Source organism: Homalodisca vitripennis, chromosome 2 (assembly GCF_021130785.1).
Source record: "Homalodisca vitripennis isolate AUS2020 chromosome 2, UT_GWSS_2.1, whole genome shotgun sequence".
In the NCBI taxonomy this organism is placed as follows: domain Eukaryota; kingdom Metazoa; phylum Arthropoda; class Insecta; order Hemiptera; family Cicadellidae; genus Homalodisca; species Homalodisca vitripennis.
Genome location: NC_060208.1, coordinates 2,986,069 through 3,000,528, shown reverse-complemented (window position 1 = coordinate 3,000,528; position 14,460 = coordinate 2,986,069). Strand labels below are relative to the sequence as shown.

At 33.0% G+C, this 14,460-nt stretch overlaps 1 protein-coding gene across 1 annotated transcript in view; it reads left to right on the top strand.

The window, feature by feature from the left end:
• The first annotated feature begins 5,981 nt into the window (after positions 1–5,981).
• LOC124356049 (SUMO-activating enzyme subunit 2) overlaps positions 5,982–14,460 on the top strand; it is a 68,835-nt gene continuing 60,356 nt past the window's right edge. Inside the window, exons 1-2 of the mRNA XM_046807207.1 lie at positions 5,982–6,229; positions 11,268–11,422. Of these exons, the coding sequence (XP_046663163.1) occupies positions 6,092–6,229; positions 11,268–11,422 (293 nt within the window). The 5' untranslated portion in view covers positions 5,982–6,091. The remainder of the gene's footprint in view (positions 6,230–11,267; positions 11,423–14,460) is intronic.

Here is a 14,460-nt window from a genome sequence, read left to right as displayed (position 1 = left end):
GTATTCATGTTAGTACTAATGGAAGGCATATCATAATCATACTCAGCATCATTCACGTCTTGATCATTAGGCCTAAACTCAAAATCTGGATCAGGATCATTGTCGTTGAGAAACTCCCCTAAGATCCAGAATCATAAATTTGACCCAAGATTCTTTCAAACTGAATTGCAGATGATCTATTATTTTCATTAAAATACGATAATCCTCCTCCAACTCATGCTCAGAATCTGACATCATATCAAGTATCATGCGCGCCATTATTTTGTCTAAATGATTACTCATTTTACGCAATGATCAAGAAAAATAAAACTTATATCGCTAAGAAACCAATCAAAATAAACTAAACCAACATTCGTCACTTTATTCAGTAACAGTGGAACTTAGTTTATAAATAACAATGATCGCATCACTGCGTCGTCAGTCGGTTACGTAACTAAGCAGTTATGCAATAGTTGAAAATACTATTTTTACAGCTGCAAAACTGTTACTTGTCATAAAAAGACGTACAGATATAATCAATATAACATAGGAAATAGTCTGAAACAACTAAACACGATTTTTTTACCCACAACCTAAACGTATTGAATTAAGCACCGGAGCCCGAGTAAAGGTCGGGCTCCGTACACAACGGCGTGCGTGCTAGCCCAACCTATACTCGGGCTCCGTATTCAGTGTTAAATTGAACGGGTATGTGTTCTAGTCTAGGTATGGCGTTAAATAAATATGTTAAGAATATAATAGCTTTTCTTGGAAGTTCTTTCAGTATTTTTCCGGTAATAGAGTCATAGCCAGGAGACTTATGAGGATTGAGATTGTGAGTTATGACTGAGCGAACTTCAGATGGTTTGAATTTTTGTAACGGGAAATCGATTTGAAGAGGAGAATCTAAATACTCGTGTATTTCTTCTTCGTTGTTTACAAAGGCGTGATTTGGTTTGAAAATATGGGTGAAATATTCTGCAAATGCCTCAGTTTTTTTCAATATTACGTTTTACCCAATTTCCATCAGGTTTTAAAATAGGGGAGATGGGTATCATTAGGCTGCTTAATTCTTTTAGTTACTTTCCATAACGAATAGTCTGTACCTTCGGTTGCTGAGAGAGACTGGGTATACTCTTCATGCCACTGGGTTTTAACATTAAACCATAATCTTTTCAGATGTTGAGCTGCCCTGTTGAAGTTTGCCTTATCAATTGGATTTCTACTGTTTTGCCTTATTCTTCTTAATCTTCTTTTCTCAGCGATATTTTTCTAGATTTAGTTAGGGTAATATAACCCTGTCTTGTCAACTTTTGAAGAACGTTGTAAGGGTGTAGCCTCTTTGGCAGAACATTTCAAACAATCAGTAAAGTAGTCTGTTGCATTTTCTAAGTCCTCAACACTTTTCAACGAAAGGTTCAAATTAAAATTTTCATTTAATTAATCACGAAAACGAACCCGGTTAGTACATTTGTTATGTAACATTTGACTTGACTTTTTATTTAAATACTTCTGTGATTAAATTAAGTATAATTGGCGAATGGTCAGAAGATAGATCAAGGCAGGATTTGATATCTGTGTAGTTTTGATTAATAACTTTTGTAACAAAAAATCTAACAGATCTGGAATTTTTCTTATATCAGATGGCCAGTATACGAGTAGGTTCACCCGTAGAAAGATAATTGTAATGATTATCATTTAGAACCCTTAATAGTTGTCGTTCTCCAGGAGTGGCCAAACTAGAAACTCATTCTGGGTGTTTCGCGTTGTAATCACCTCCTACTATAAATTTATTTCCCAATATAGTGAAAGACTGTTCAAACTGTTGTTTGATTATAACCTGGGTGGACAGTAAATTGCTGAAAATGTAATAGGGCCTAACCAACCTTCAAGAAAAATGCTGGAAGCTTGAAGGTGATTCTCTCTAAAGCTGGGTAGTTCATAATGTTTAATTGTGTCTTTTACTAAAATGGCACTACCCCCATGGGCCGTATTGTGATTGGTATAGTATAATTTGTAGTTAGGAATTTTAAAATAACTTCTGTCTGTGAAATAAGTAAGATATGTAAGTTATGTTGGGTGATGAATAACTGGACTTCTTGACTATGCTGAGTCAAACCGTCGGCATTCCCTAAAAAGCGATTTTGAGAATAATATTCATTTTAGACGAGAAACAATAGTAGTCAGCAGATTAAATAACGTACTTATCTGTTCTGCTTGTTTAGATAAAATATTTTCAAATCGTTCAAAAGATTTCTGAATTATGTTAGACAAACTTTCAGATTCATCTATGTGTCCATTAGATTCTTGTTCTCTAGAAAGAAAACTGTCATTTCTTTGATTATTATGTACAGCTTGAACGAAAGTTACCCCTTCAGTAACCAAACAATTTTGAGAGAACTGGTTTCTTTAACATTAGTTGGATTGTTTCGTCTAGAATGACCCTGGTTGGTTTCAAAAGTCTGCTTTCTAAGTGGAGTGAATTATTTGTTTTGTATTTCTCTATACCTACAGGACAACCTTTGTAGTTAGCCGTATGCTCACCAGAGCACAAAACGCAAGCAGGAGTACTGTTGAAGGCTTACTGCAAACCTTTGTATCATGATCCTGGGAACATTTAACACAACGAAATGTATTTTGACAATATGATTTAGTATGTCCATAACGTTGGCAACGTTTGCATTGAACAACTTACTTCGTTTTATTAGGTGGTTCAAATACAACTTTAGCGTTTAGTAAATACTGAATTTTAAATATGTCTTTATTGCTATCACAAGGCTCCAAATCAATAAAAAACAGAGACATCGGTTTCTTTGTGATTCTATTTCTTACATTGATAACATTTTTTACTTTGTGGGCGTTTTCTTCAATAGCTATATTTAGGTCTTCAATAAAAATAAAGTAATGCATATTCTTCAGCACAACTCTATATGCTCGTTCTTGCTTTAACTTATAAGTATGGAAACTTACGTTCAAGTCTGTTAGTCCTTTGACTATTTTCCGGTAAGCATTAGGAGAAGATGGAAAGAGTTCAATTCTGTCTTGATTAAGACACTTATAGAGGTATTCAGTTTTACTTACCATTGACTCTAGGGCTTTGATCAACGGTGAAACATTTTTCACTCCTGGCAAAAATATGGGAGGTGGCTTAGAATCTTTTATTAGGTTGTTAGTGACGATATCTTCATCCATACAATTTTCTTTATTAGAGGTCAGTAATTCTTAGCGATTACTGAGTCGAATAGTGTCATCTTTTCTTTGTCCAGTATCTTTAGCCTACTTAAGCGATGGCGCTTGAATCCATGGTCTGACGTAATATTTCTTTTAGTGTTTCTTGACTTAACTATTTACCAATTATCTAATTCGTTATCAGAAATGTAACCATCCGATGATTTGTATTGAGTTAATTCCAATATGTTAGAGTTATTACTAAATGAGAAACTGTAATTATGATAATGTTCATGAGCGTTCTGTTCCACAATGGAAGAAAGAAGAAACAAACATGTCTTTAACCTAAAAATAATAATCGGAATATATCAAACCAAAGAATGTTCACAATAAAACTAAACTAACTCACTGACTTTATATGATCAATTCATCCCGCTTTTAACAAATCAAAACACAAATATATACAACATAAATAAAATCAAACAAGTAATTAAATTATTTTCCCAGAGACTTTGACCGATTTAATTTCAGTTGTGTGGGTCTGGTGATGTGTTCCTTGAACACGAAAGTCAGTTGTCACAAAAATAATAAAAAATAAAATAAATATTTTACTTGTCACAAAAATAAAATTCAATAATTATTGGAGTGGTTGTTTATAAATTAAGTAATTTCTCATTTGATACAGATTCTTCAGTTTGGTGTTTTTCTTACGGATTTTAAGACAGGGTATGTTATTCGAATCCCTAAGACAACTCAACTAATTCCTCTATAATGTCACATACTATGGGCAAATTGTTATTTAATTGTTAAAGATAAGGAGGGTTTGGTTCTTGATATAAAACTACTTAAATAATGTTATCGTCCCCTAACAGTATGGCGTTTGTAAGGGATGTTCCACACAAACTAACCCAGCTGTTTATTCAGGCTACTTTTTATCTGCCTTCTCCACTAGACATCAAATCGACAGCATCTACTTTGGCTTGTTAAAGGCATTCGACAAGATTGGTTACTCACTGTTGATATCCAAGCTTAAGGGATACGGATTTGTTGGTTTCACCACTAAAAAGTTCCAGACCTGAAGGTAAAACTCAGAATTTGTTGCTACTTCGAGGGTCCCTCAGGACTCCAAGTTGGACCCTATTCTCTTTAAATTATTTATTAATGACATCTCTAACGATCTATTATCTGAATTACTGCTTTTTGTTGACGACCTCAAGCTGTTTTCTAAAATATCTAATTATGGAGACTCTATAGCTCTCTAACGTGACATAAACTCAACAACCGCGTGGTGTGCTAACAACGGCCATGGCATTCCGTCTAAATAAGTGTTTATATATCATCCTCTTCTAGTTTAAGAAGATATTCAATTACAATTTAATTAATGATATTGAATGGGTGAACTTGGTTATTGGATCTAGGAGTCTATTTTTAGGCTGCATTGTCACCTGATGCGCATATTAATATTGTGACTGTGAAAGCCAGCCATGCAGATGCTAGAGCTTATATTTCGCATTTCTAAAGGAACTTTTGGCTAGTCGACTTAGTTATTACTGTATAAGACTTTAGTTCATCATCACCTCGAACACTGTACTCCAGTTTGGTCCCCGCACTATACATCTCATATAAACATGCTACAAAGTGTGCAAACTAAATTTTGTAGACTCTTGGGATTCCGGAGGGAAACTCCTTATCATGAAATTTCTGTGTCGGTACTAAAACAGGAATTTCTGCTACCTCCACTGGCATCCAGAAGAAGAGAGTTTGACATTGTATTCCTGTATAAACTTATTAATGGAATATTAGATTCTCTATAGCGTATCCTTCTTGGTACCTGCAAGAACTATATCCAGAATTCTTTGCGATTACCCATCACTGGAACAACTACAGCTACCATGGTCCTATTGCCCGTCTTTACAGATTTGGCAGTGGTGTTCCTGAAGACGTGGACTTATTTTGTGATAATATAATCCAGCTAAACAGTAAATTGCGCCGTTGATGCATGTTTAATTTTAGTTTATGTAATAGTCCATATTTGTTATATGTTCGTGGTTAATTAATTCATTGTTTGTTATTTATTGTTAATTTTTTCATAGTTTATTATTAAATATTTTTTTGTTTGTTATTTGTTGTTAATTATTTAATAGTTTATGATTTATTATTCATTATTTTATTGTTAATCTCTGCCGAGTTGTATATTTTTGCATTACATCGAGAGCATGCTGCATCTGTTAATAGTATTTATGGTCTTCAGTTTCTCTAGTATTGTTGCTGTTATTCTAGTGTTATGTTAATTATTATTTGTTGTTGTTCTTTATGTATTCATCATCATTGTTGTTACATTTCTATATTGGTCAATGCAACTGGTATAAAATAAAATAAATAACCTTAAGAAATAAAATTCTTTGAATACGGTTTTGAATTAATGGTCACAAGTTTTGTATCATCATACAAAACCAAATATTGTACTATCACTGTTATAAATGAATAAAACATTTTCCAATAACTTTTATTTTTGAGCAAGGCATTTCGGAATCAATGATTCCATCATCAGGAGTTTTATTCATTTTACCAGTGATAGTAAAACAAACCTTTCATCCAATGCTCCAAGATTTTTCAAAAACAAAATATTCTTAATATCATCTAACTATATAGCAAAGATCCATATCGAGGATCAGACAGAATGTTTTAAATTTTCGTTCTAAATAGCGTAGTATCTAACAGTATTTTAAATTTTAAAACAGTTTTACAGTTGTGTTTTTTTTTGCTGTAGTACTTATGTTGGCAGCGTTGAACTACGCTAATGTTTTTTGAACTACAATACTCATTTGGTGGTCAGCCATTTTGATTTCAGTCGTAGAAAAACAAACAAAATTTTGGTTTGTGTCTTTTGCGTGTAGTTGATGACTGAAGAGAAAGGAGGTTAGTAATAACACAGAAGAAAACTATGGGGGTTACCGGCGTTTTAGATGATAATTTACAAGAACGTGTTAATAATGCTAAAGTTCTCGTAGTTGGAGCTGGAGGAATTGGATGCGAGTTATTAAAAAACCTGGTGCTAACTGGATTCAAGGATATCGAAGTGGTAAGTAAAACCTCTAAACTGTCAGTAAACTAATCAGGTAGGTACTTCAGAATTAAAACGTATTAATTTTATTCTTTCAACGGCAAAGTTATTAAAATGTATGGATAACAAGATCCATTAATGGATAGGCTTTATTACAGATTAACAATAGTGGCAACTATAATATAACATTTTTACTACCTAAAAAGTGGGACTAATTTGGCTGCCTGGTTTTTTGTCATCGGTCGGTACCTACCTAAAATTGTTTACAGCTGTTGATATAGATTATTTAAGTTAATTGTTCCAAATAATTAATCAGTATCGATTGATTATATCAATGGTTATGATTAAGTAATATGATTTGCCAATTTCGATATAAAAACCGGGTCCGCTTATCTTACCCTACCCGGTCAGACTTTAATAAGCGGCCTTCTATTGCCATTATTGAATAGTTGGATTGTTTTTATCTGAAGGATAATTTGATATTACCATTTATTTAATTTTTCATATGATTTCAATTTATTAGTTATAGTAATTTTAACACTTTTACCGTATCACCGGTCTGTGAGACCGGAGGGGAATTTCATGTTTCTGAAATTGGCATTACTGGTGTTCGGTTGCCCCCTCCACGCTCAGTAGCTGTCAACCGGTCTCTCCTGAGCCGTTTTTGATTGGTTTTAGTTTGTCTAGGGCGTTTGACCTTGAATCAGTCGAGTTATTTTGTGAGCGCTACGGTCTACTGTATACCGGACGATACGGTTACTGTAACTATTCTACCGGTCTGTCATACCGAATGATACGGTTAAAATGTGAATAGTCATTACATGTTTATATCTATATTAGTTTTTATGTTTTATTATAACTTGTTATAATCATGAGTGACTCAGAAATTTTAAGAGTGAACGATGGAAGATTTAACGAGCGACTTTTACAACTCCTACACAACGATGAAGGGCATGATAATGACAATGAACCTGTTGACGATTCGGATGAAGATCCAAACTATGTAGTGTCTGATAACGAACTAAATCAAAGTGAAAGTGATGATAGTTTTGCTGTTGATGAACCCCAACTGGAAGATGAAGATGACATCCACTATAGTGTCGAAAATTATTTGGTTCAGGAATCTGAAGATGACTTTTTTGTGGGGAAAGATGGTAGCGTATGGTGCAGAAAGGAGCCACCCAAGCAGCGCAGAACACCTCAACATAACATTTTGAGGGGACCATTACCCGGGCCTACTGCAAGAGCAACAGCCTTAAGTAACAATCCACTCATTACAAGATTTGAATTCATAAAACGTCTGACCTTAAAACTTGTAAAGCCTCACATAACAAGACGCCTAGAAATTCAAAATTTGCCAAGAGACATTAGACGCGTCATCACGGAGTACATTAGAGAAACAGAAGCTGCAAATCCTAATGAATGTGTTCCTAGTGACAGACTGGAAAAACGGAAGACATGTTCCAAGTGCCCAGCTGCTAAGGAAAGAAAAACCAATTACAAATGTACCAAATGCGGACAACCCATCTGTTTGGAGTGCAGCAGAAAGTTGTGCATTTCATGTGTTCAGAATATCTAAAATCTGTGGATACTTTTTTTGTATGTACTTAAATGCCTTTTTTAAGTTTTGGTAAAAATGTAATGTGTATTTCTGGTTCCTGTAAATACAGCTTTATACTATACCAGTACTCTAGAATATTATTTTCCATCCTAAACTCCCCAAATTATTAAATTTTATAATTTTTTGCAATTATAAAAATTTTAAAAATATTAATATTGTAGTGTTTATATCAACAGGGAATAATTGTAAATATATTTTGTGTTTAAATCTGAACTAAAAAACAAGAATAGCCCAAAAACAGCAAAAAACCTCCCTCAGGTCTGTGAGACCGGATGATACTGTAAGTGATTGTAATTTCATGATACGGTAAAAGTGTTAATGTAAACAATAAACAACAAGAAGTAACTAATATTTTGAGGCTTTGAGAATGGCGATGAATATGAAGAAAATATGTATTATTTCTCACAAGTGACGAGATTTGTTTAAGTAGCATCAACATGTGGGTTTGGCTCCTGGTACCACATGGGAAGAATTCTTTCCTCCATTTTACAAAAGCTGTTACTTATAGATATCAAGCTGGGCAAGTTATCAATATTGTAAGGTTTCTTTGATATCTAAGTCTAGGCCATACTTGGTTATTGGAAAATTATAACATTAGGGGGCGACCTGGCAAATCACGGATTTGACGTTATCAACGTATTCTGCTCATCCTCCTGAACAAAAATATATATGGTTTTAGGGGGTGCAAATGATAAATAACATGGTTTTATGGGGTATATTCATATATAGTTGTTTTTAATCTTTTAATGTCCTGTTTGTGTGCTGTGTCTCGATATCTAAATATTATCTGTGGCTGGGACTGATAACGTATCTCTTATCTGAGCGCTCCTAAGCAGAAGTCAGTGCTTCACAAGATATTGTGTACTGTAGGTTGGATCGAATGAGTGCATGACAATCATGGATCAACCACTAGTTCGACGAATCGTAGTGAATTGTGTGTGTCAGAGTGTTTTGTCGGGCATGTTAAGAGTTTAGGTGTTAGACCGACAGGAGATTATTTCCTTTTTAATAGAACATGGAATTTTTAATAATGGGTGAATTTGTTCCTCGTGTGGTTGCGTATTATATTTAAACTGGTAGACTTTGTTGTTTCGTTGTGACAGAAAAATTTGTAATAATAGTAAAAAAGTGTTGAATGTGGTAATTTTAAAAAATCGGCCTGGGCAGATTCCTTTTTTGAAAGAATGCGCTTAGACATATTTTGGTTTGGTGACCACGTTGTTACATTTGAAGCGAGACAACACTATATTTCATTGGAGTTTGGTGTTCTGCACATTCTGTGGAACACACTAATGGTAAGTGTTCTCTATTAATGTCCATTTATAATTGGGGTTTTCATGATTTAATAAGTTTTGTACACTGCACGTAATTGCCTTTGCATTACAATTCAATTTATATTTCTGAGTTATTCCTTATTTGCATCCCGTCAAGCCTTGTATTGTTTTGTTCTGTAGGACGATTCCAATAAGTTAATAATGCAAAACACTTTGCCGGTCCAGCTGTTACTTTCACAATTACTGATAATCCATTGATCCATACACAAATATCAAAGTTATAGAGTATTGGAACTGGAACCATTTTTCTTATAATATTATATTTTTCATGGGGGGTAGGGTACGATAAGCGGACCCGGTTTTATATATTGAAGAATGTAATTATCGATACCTATTATTCACATCTCAAATTCTAGACTATCAATCGATATAAAAGTATCTAAAGTCCTTAATAAGAATCATATGTTTTAAATTAAAATATGAATTTAATATTTACAATAATCAAACAAATTATTATAACCAAAACTAAGAAAACTGAAGGCGACCATATTTGATCCTCTCACAGTTATAGTTGTTTCTTTCCCACAAATTTCACATAATGGGTTTTTCGGTACGAGCCCAACATGTCGAAGTCACGAAAAACATGTCTTATCATCTTTCAAAACAATGTTGTGTAGTTTACTAAAATTGACTGCCATTTTTAATAATCAAATGATACTTATATAAAATTGAATTACATTACGAGTATTATTTTTAAGTGTTTACAGCTGTTGATATGGATTATTTAAGTTAATTTTTCAAAATAATTCATCGGTATCGATTGATTATATCAATGGTTATGATTAAGTAATATTGTTTGCCAATTTCGATATAAAAAACCGGGTCCGCTTATCGTGGCCTACCCTTCATGGGCATCACGTGATCTTGTTATGATTATGAATCAACTTTGTATTGGTTGCTGCTGTGTCAGCCGTTACGCCCTCTTTGAATACGTAAAATATTGCTGAAAAACATTCGAGGAGAGTTTAATAAGCGGACTACACTTGTCAAACAATTTTTATTATTGAACTATTCGATATATTATCCAAATTCTTTATTATATATTAATCGTACGAAACAAGAATTATAATACATTTTCAACAAGAATAATATATTACAGTTCTTAATAACATAAATTTAACAGTAACATTACAAAATAACAAAACCAACTATGGCCTAGACCTACATATCAGAAATATGTTACAGTATTTATAGATTGTGCAGATAGCAGTGGGAAACCACGTTTGTGAAGGCAAGAGCCAAACCTATGTATATCTAGAAATTTATCACATAATTTCCTTATATTCATCATCTTTTTTTTCAAATTCTCAACAAATTAGTTACTTCTTGCTGTCTATTGTTTACATGACAAATGACTGTAACTAATAAGTAGGAATCATATGTTTTGTTAAATAAATTGTAATATCAAATTATTATTCGGATAAGAGCATTTAAAACATTCGATAAAAACAACCAAATAAAGAGTGTAGGCCGCTTATTAAAGTCTACCCAAACATTCCTCGAGATAGTACCTAGTCACTCACTATAAGATCAAATTCTAGATGATCTGATCAGACGATAACGATTGCCTCTGATCATTGCATAATTTTATAAAATATTATTATTACTTGAGATCTTTTGAGAAATATTATCTATAAAATTCTTAGTCGATATAGGTTGAATTTGCAGTAATAGGCTATGTAATATAAAACTTATAAAACTGTAACTTATGAAAAGCTTAAATACTGATGAAGAAAGTATATTAATAGAGGAACTATCACTGCTAGTTTAGGGTTAATTATCTGCTTACCACCTCTGTTTTTCTAAAGAGAGCTTTTGTTTGTTGAGAAAGGAATTTACATGTTCATAGCTCAGTAATAAAATTTTAATTGGACACAAAATTAATACCATTTTTGTATGTTACTGATGATTAATGTTAGTCTATTTATTGGTAGTTTCATGAATTAGCTCTGGTTGAAATATTATTAAACTCTCATTACATTACATGGATAGCATCAACTAATCTTGGTATAATTAGGCTAATTGTGTTGTGTTTTAGAGACCTGTGTAGTATTTTTACTGGATGAAGATTATGCTATTGTGGATGGTCTTCCTGTTCTAGATTGATTTGGACACCATTGATGTTAGCAACCTGAACCGTCAGTTCCTGTTCCACAAGCAACATGTTGGAAAGTCCAAGGCTAAAGTGGCACGAGAGAGCGCTCTACAGTTCAATCCGGACGCGAAGATAGAGGCTTACCATGACTCCATCATCAAGTGAGTTACCTGGAGAAGTCAAATTTATTCTTTCATTGGTATCAGAGCTGAGATATTAAATGTACGACATGTTCCCAAGTTTACAAAAGTGATTCAAGAAAATCTATAGCTTTTTTTGTTCTGTGAAGGTTCAGATATTTGGTAAGAGATATTTGTTGAAGCTATCAATTTTTAATTATGTTTTCTATTAGTGAGATTGTTTAATCAAGTTTCACATTAGTGAAATTGTTTTGGTACAAATTATTTTGACTGCAATATAATAAGAAGCCACCACAACAATTGAATCAACTATCAATTATAAATATCTATACTATCAAATATAAAAACATTTGACCTTAGGAAAATCATAATTAATAATTTCCAGCTGTTTTTATTTTACAAAATAACTATATTGTTTAATATAGTCTTAACCCTCCGAGTGGTGAAAGACTCTGCAGCGTCTATTAAATCTCGTTCGCGAGTGGCAGAGACGCTCCAGCGTCTATTAACACAAGCCTCTTTTGTTCCGGTATTTCCTATGTTTTGCCGTGGCCTAAATGCTATATATTAGGTATGGTTAGAAAGACCAGATTCCAAACTTTCATTTGATATAGTATTTAGATACACTGGCACTAGTGGAATCCTTACAAACAGTTTATCCACCTACTATACTACCTCCTGGACCAAGTGGAGATCTTCCTCACCGGATTGCTCATTTACCAGGCAGTAGTGAAATACAAAAAAAAGGGCAAAAGGCACTTCTGGTGTCCAGCTTGTAACTTTGGGGTTCATAGGGAGTGTTTCTCTTACTTCGAACATTACTGTAGGCCTCTCTCACCAGGAAGAAAGGGGAAGAATGATGTAGGCTCTGATACTGACTAAAATGCAGTAAAAGAAATGTGTACATAAAAGTTTCGATCAGCAATTAGTGTAATTTTTTTAGGAATACATACATATAAACTATATATATTTTTGATTTGTGTAAAAAATTAAATTTAGTAATATTTACTCAGCCTAACATAAAACAACAAAAATTGAATTTTTATTTTTGGAATTCAACCCATGGGTTTTTTACACTTATCCAAGGTAAATGTTTCATATTATTACCATTCTATTCTGTGTGTTATGTAGTTTAACTTGATATATGATATGTCATACTTATATATTTTACAGTATTTTATATAAATTTCCTTTTGCAAACATACGAAACATTACTGTTCAAAATTAATTTTCAAAGTAAAATCGTGTGTAATGTATTTGAGTAATGGCCGGCTGCAAGTACAATGGTGATTAAATGTGATTTCTGTCTCAAGGTGTCAGGCACATTTATCCTTAAAAATAGTAAAAAGTAACTAAATGTTGCACTTTTTTACATTTTATAAATATACATGGCCTGGAGAGTTTTTTTATTCATCAATAAATTATTTTTTAAAATATAAAAACAGTTGAACTATACTGTAGTTTTAGAAACCTATAACATAATTTGATTTCTCCAGTTATATTGAGAACTCGTCACTCATGAATATTGATGATTCAATTGTCATTGTGGCTGCTTATTATGCTGCAGCCATTATTTCCTCTGATACTTTAAACCAATATGTTCATTATGTTGGTGAATTTTGTGTAGTCTATAGATCATGTATCGCAGATGGATGAATGATATATCATAAATACACAACTTGATATGATAGATCACTCATATTAGAAGTAAAATGTGGTGTAGTCTATAGATCATGTATCGCAGATGAATGAATGATATATCGCAAATACACAACTTGATATGATAGAACACTGATATTAGAAGTAAAATGTGGTGTAGTCTATAGATCATGTATTCATGTATCGCAGATGAATGAATGATATATTGCAAATACACAACTTGATATGATAGAACACTGATATTAGAAGTAAAATGTGGTGTAGTCCTATAGATCATGTATCGCAGATGAATGAATGATATATCGCAAATACACAACTTGATATGATAGAACACTGATATTAGAAGTAAAATGTGGTGTAGTCTATAGATCATGTATCGCAGATGAATGAATGATATATCGCAAATACACAACTTGATATGATAGAACACTGATATTAGAAGTAAAATGTGGTGTAGTCTATAGATCATGTATCGCAGATGAATGAATGATATATCGCAAATACACAACTTGATATGATAGAACACTGATATTAGAAGTAAAATGTGGTGTAGTCTATAGATCATGTATCGCAGATGAATGAATGATATATTGCAAATACACAACTTGATATGATAGAACACTGATATTAGAAGTAAAATTGTGGTGTAGTCTATAGATCATGTATCGCAGATGAATGACATGATATATCGCAAATACACAACTTGATATGATAGAACACTGATATTAGAAGTAAAATGTGGTGTAGTATATAGATCATGTATCGCAGATGAATGAATGATTATATCATAAATACACAACTTGATATGATAGATCTGTTAAATTACTAAAACTTATAAAAATAAGAAAATAAACTGTAATCTGCCATAACATTGAATTGTATTTTCAGAACCACATTTTTAAAACATAAACAAAAAAACATCTGGATGGATTAATTATAAAAGGCAAAATTAAATCAATCATATGTATCATTTCTCCTCCCCTAAACTTCATCATTTCAATAGCTGGTCAACATGCCTCCTCCAAACACTTCCATCGTCCATTTTAACTTTGTACAGTAGCGAACTTTCTTTTTCCATAATTGTTCCAAAACTCCACTTGATCTTGAGTTGGTGTAATCTCGAGCCTGTACTCTGTCTCCCACCTGAATTGTCTGCGTACAATTCGTGTAACTTCTTGTGCATTTTTGCTATCTGGTAGTAATAGGCTCAAGTGAGTTCGAACACTTCTTCCAAACATTAAGTTGTATGAGTTTTGAGCCAGTTGTGTTTGGAGATTGTCGAAGTTGCATCAAAAGCCTGTATAATTTTAGCTCAATCTTTCCCCCCTCATCTTCCATTGCCCTCAGTGATTTTTTTTTACTGTTTGGACATAACGCTCAGCTTGTCCATTAGACGAAGG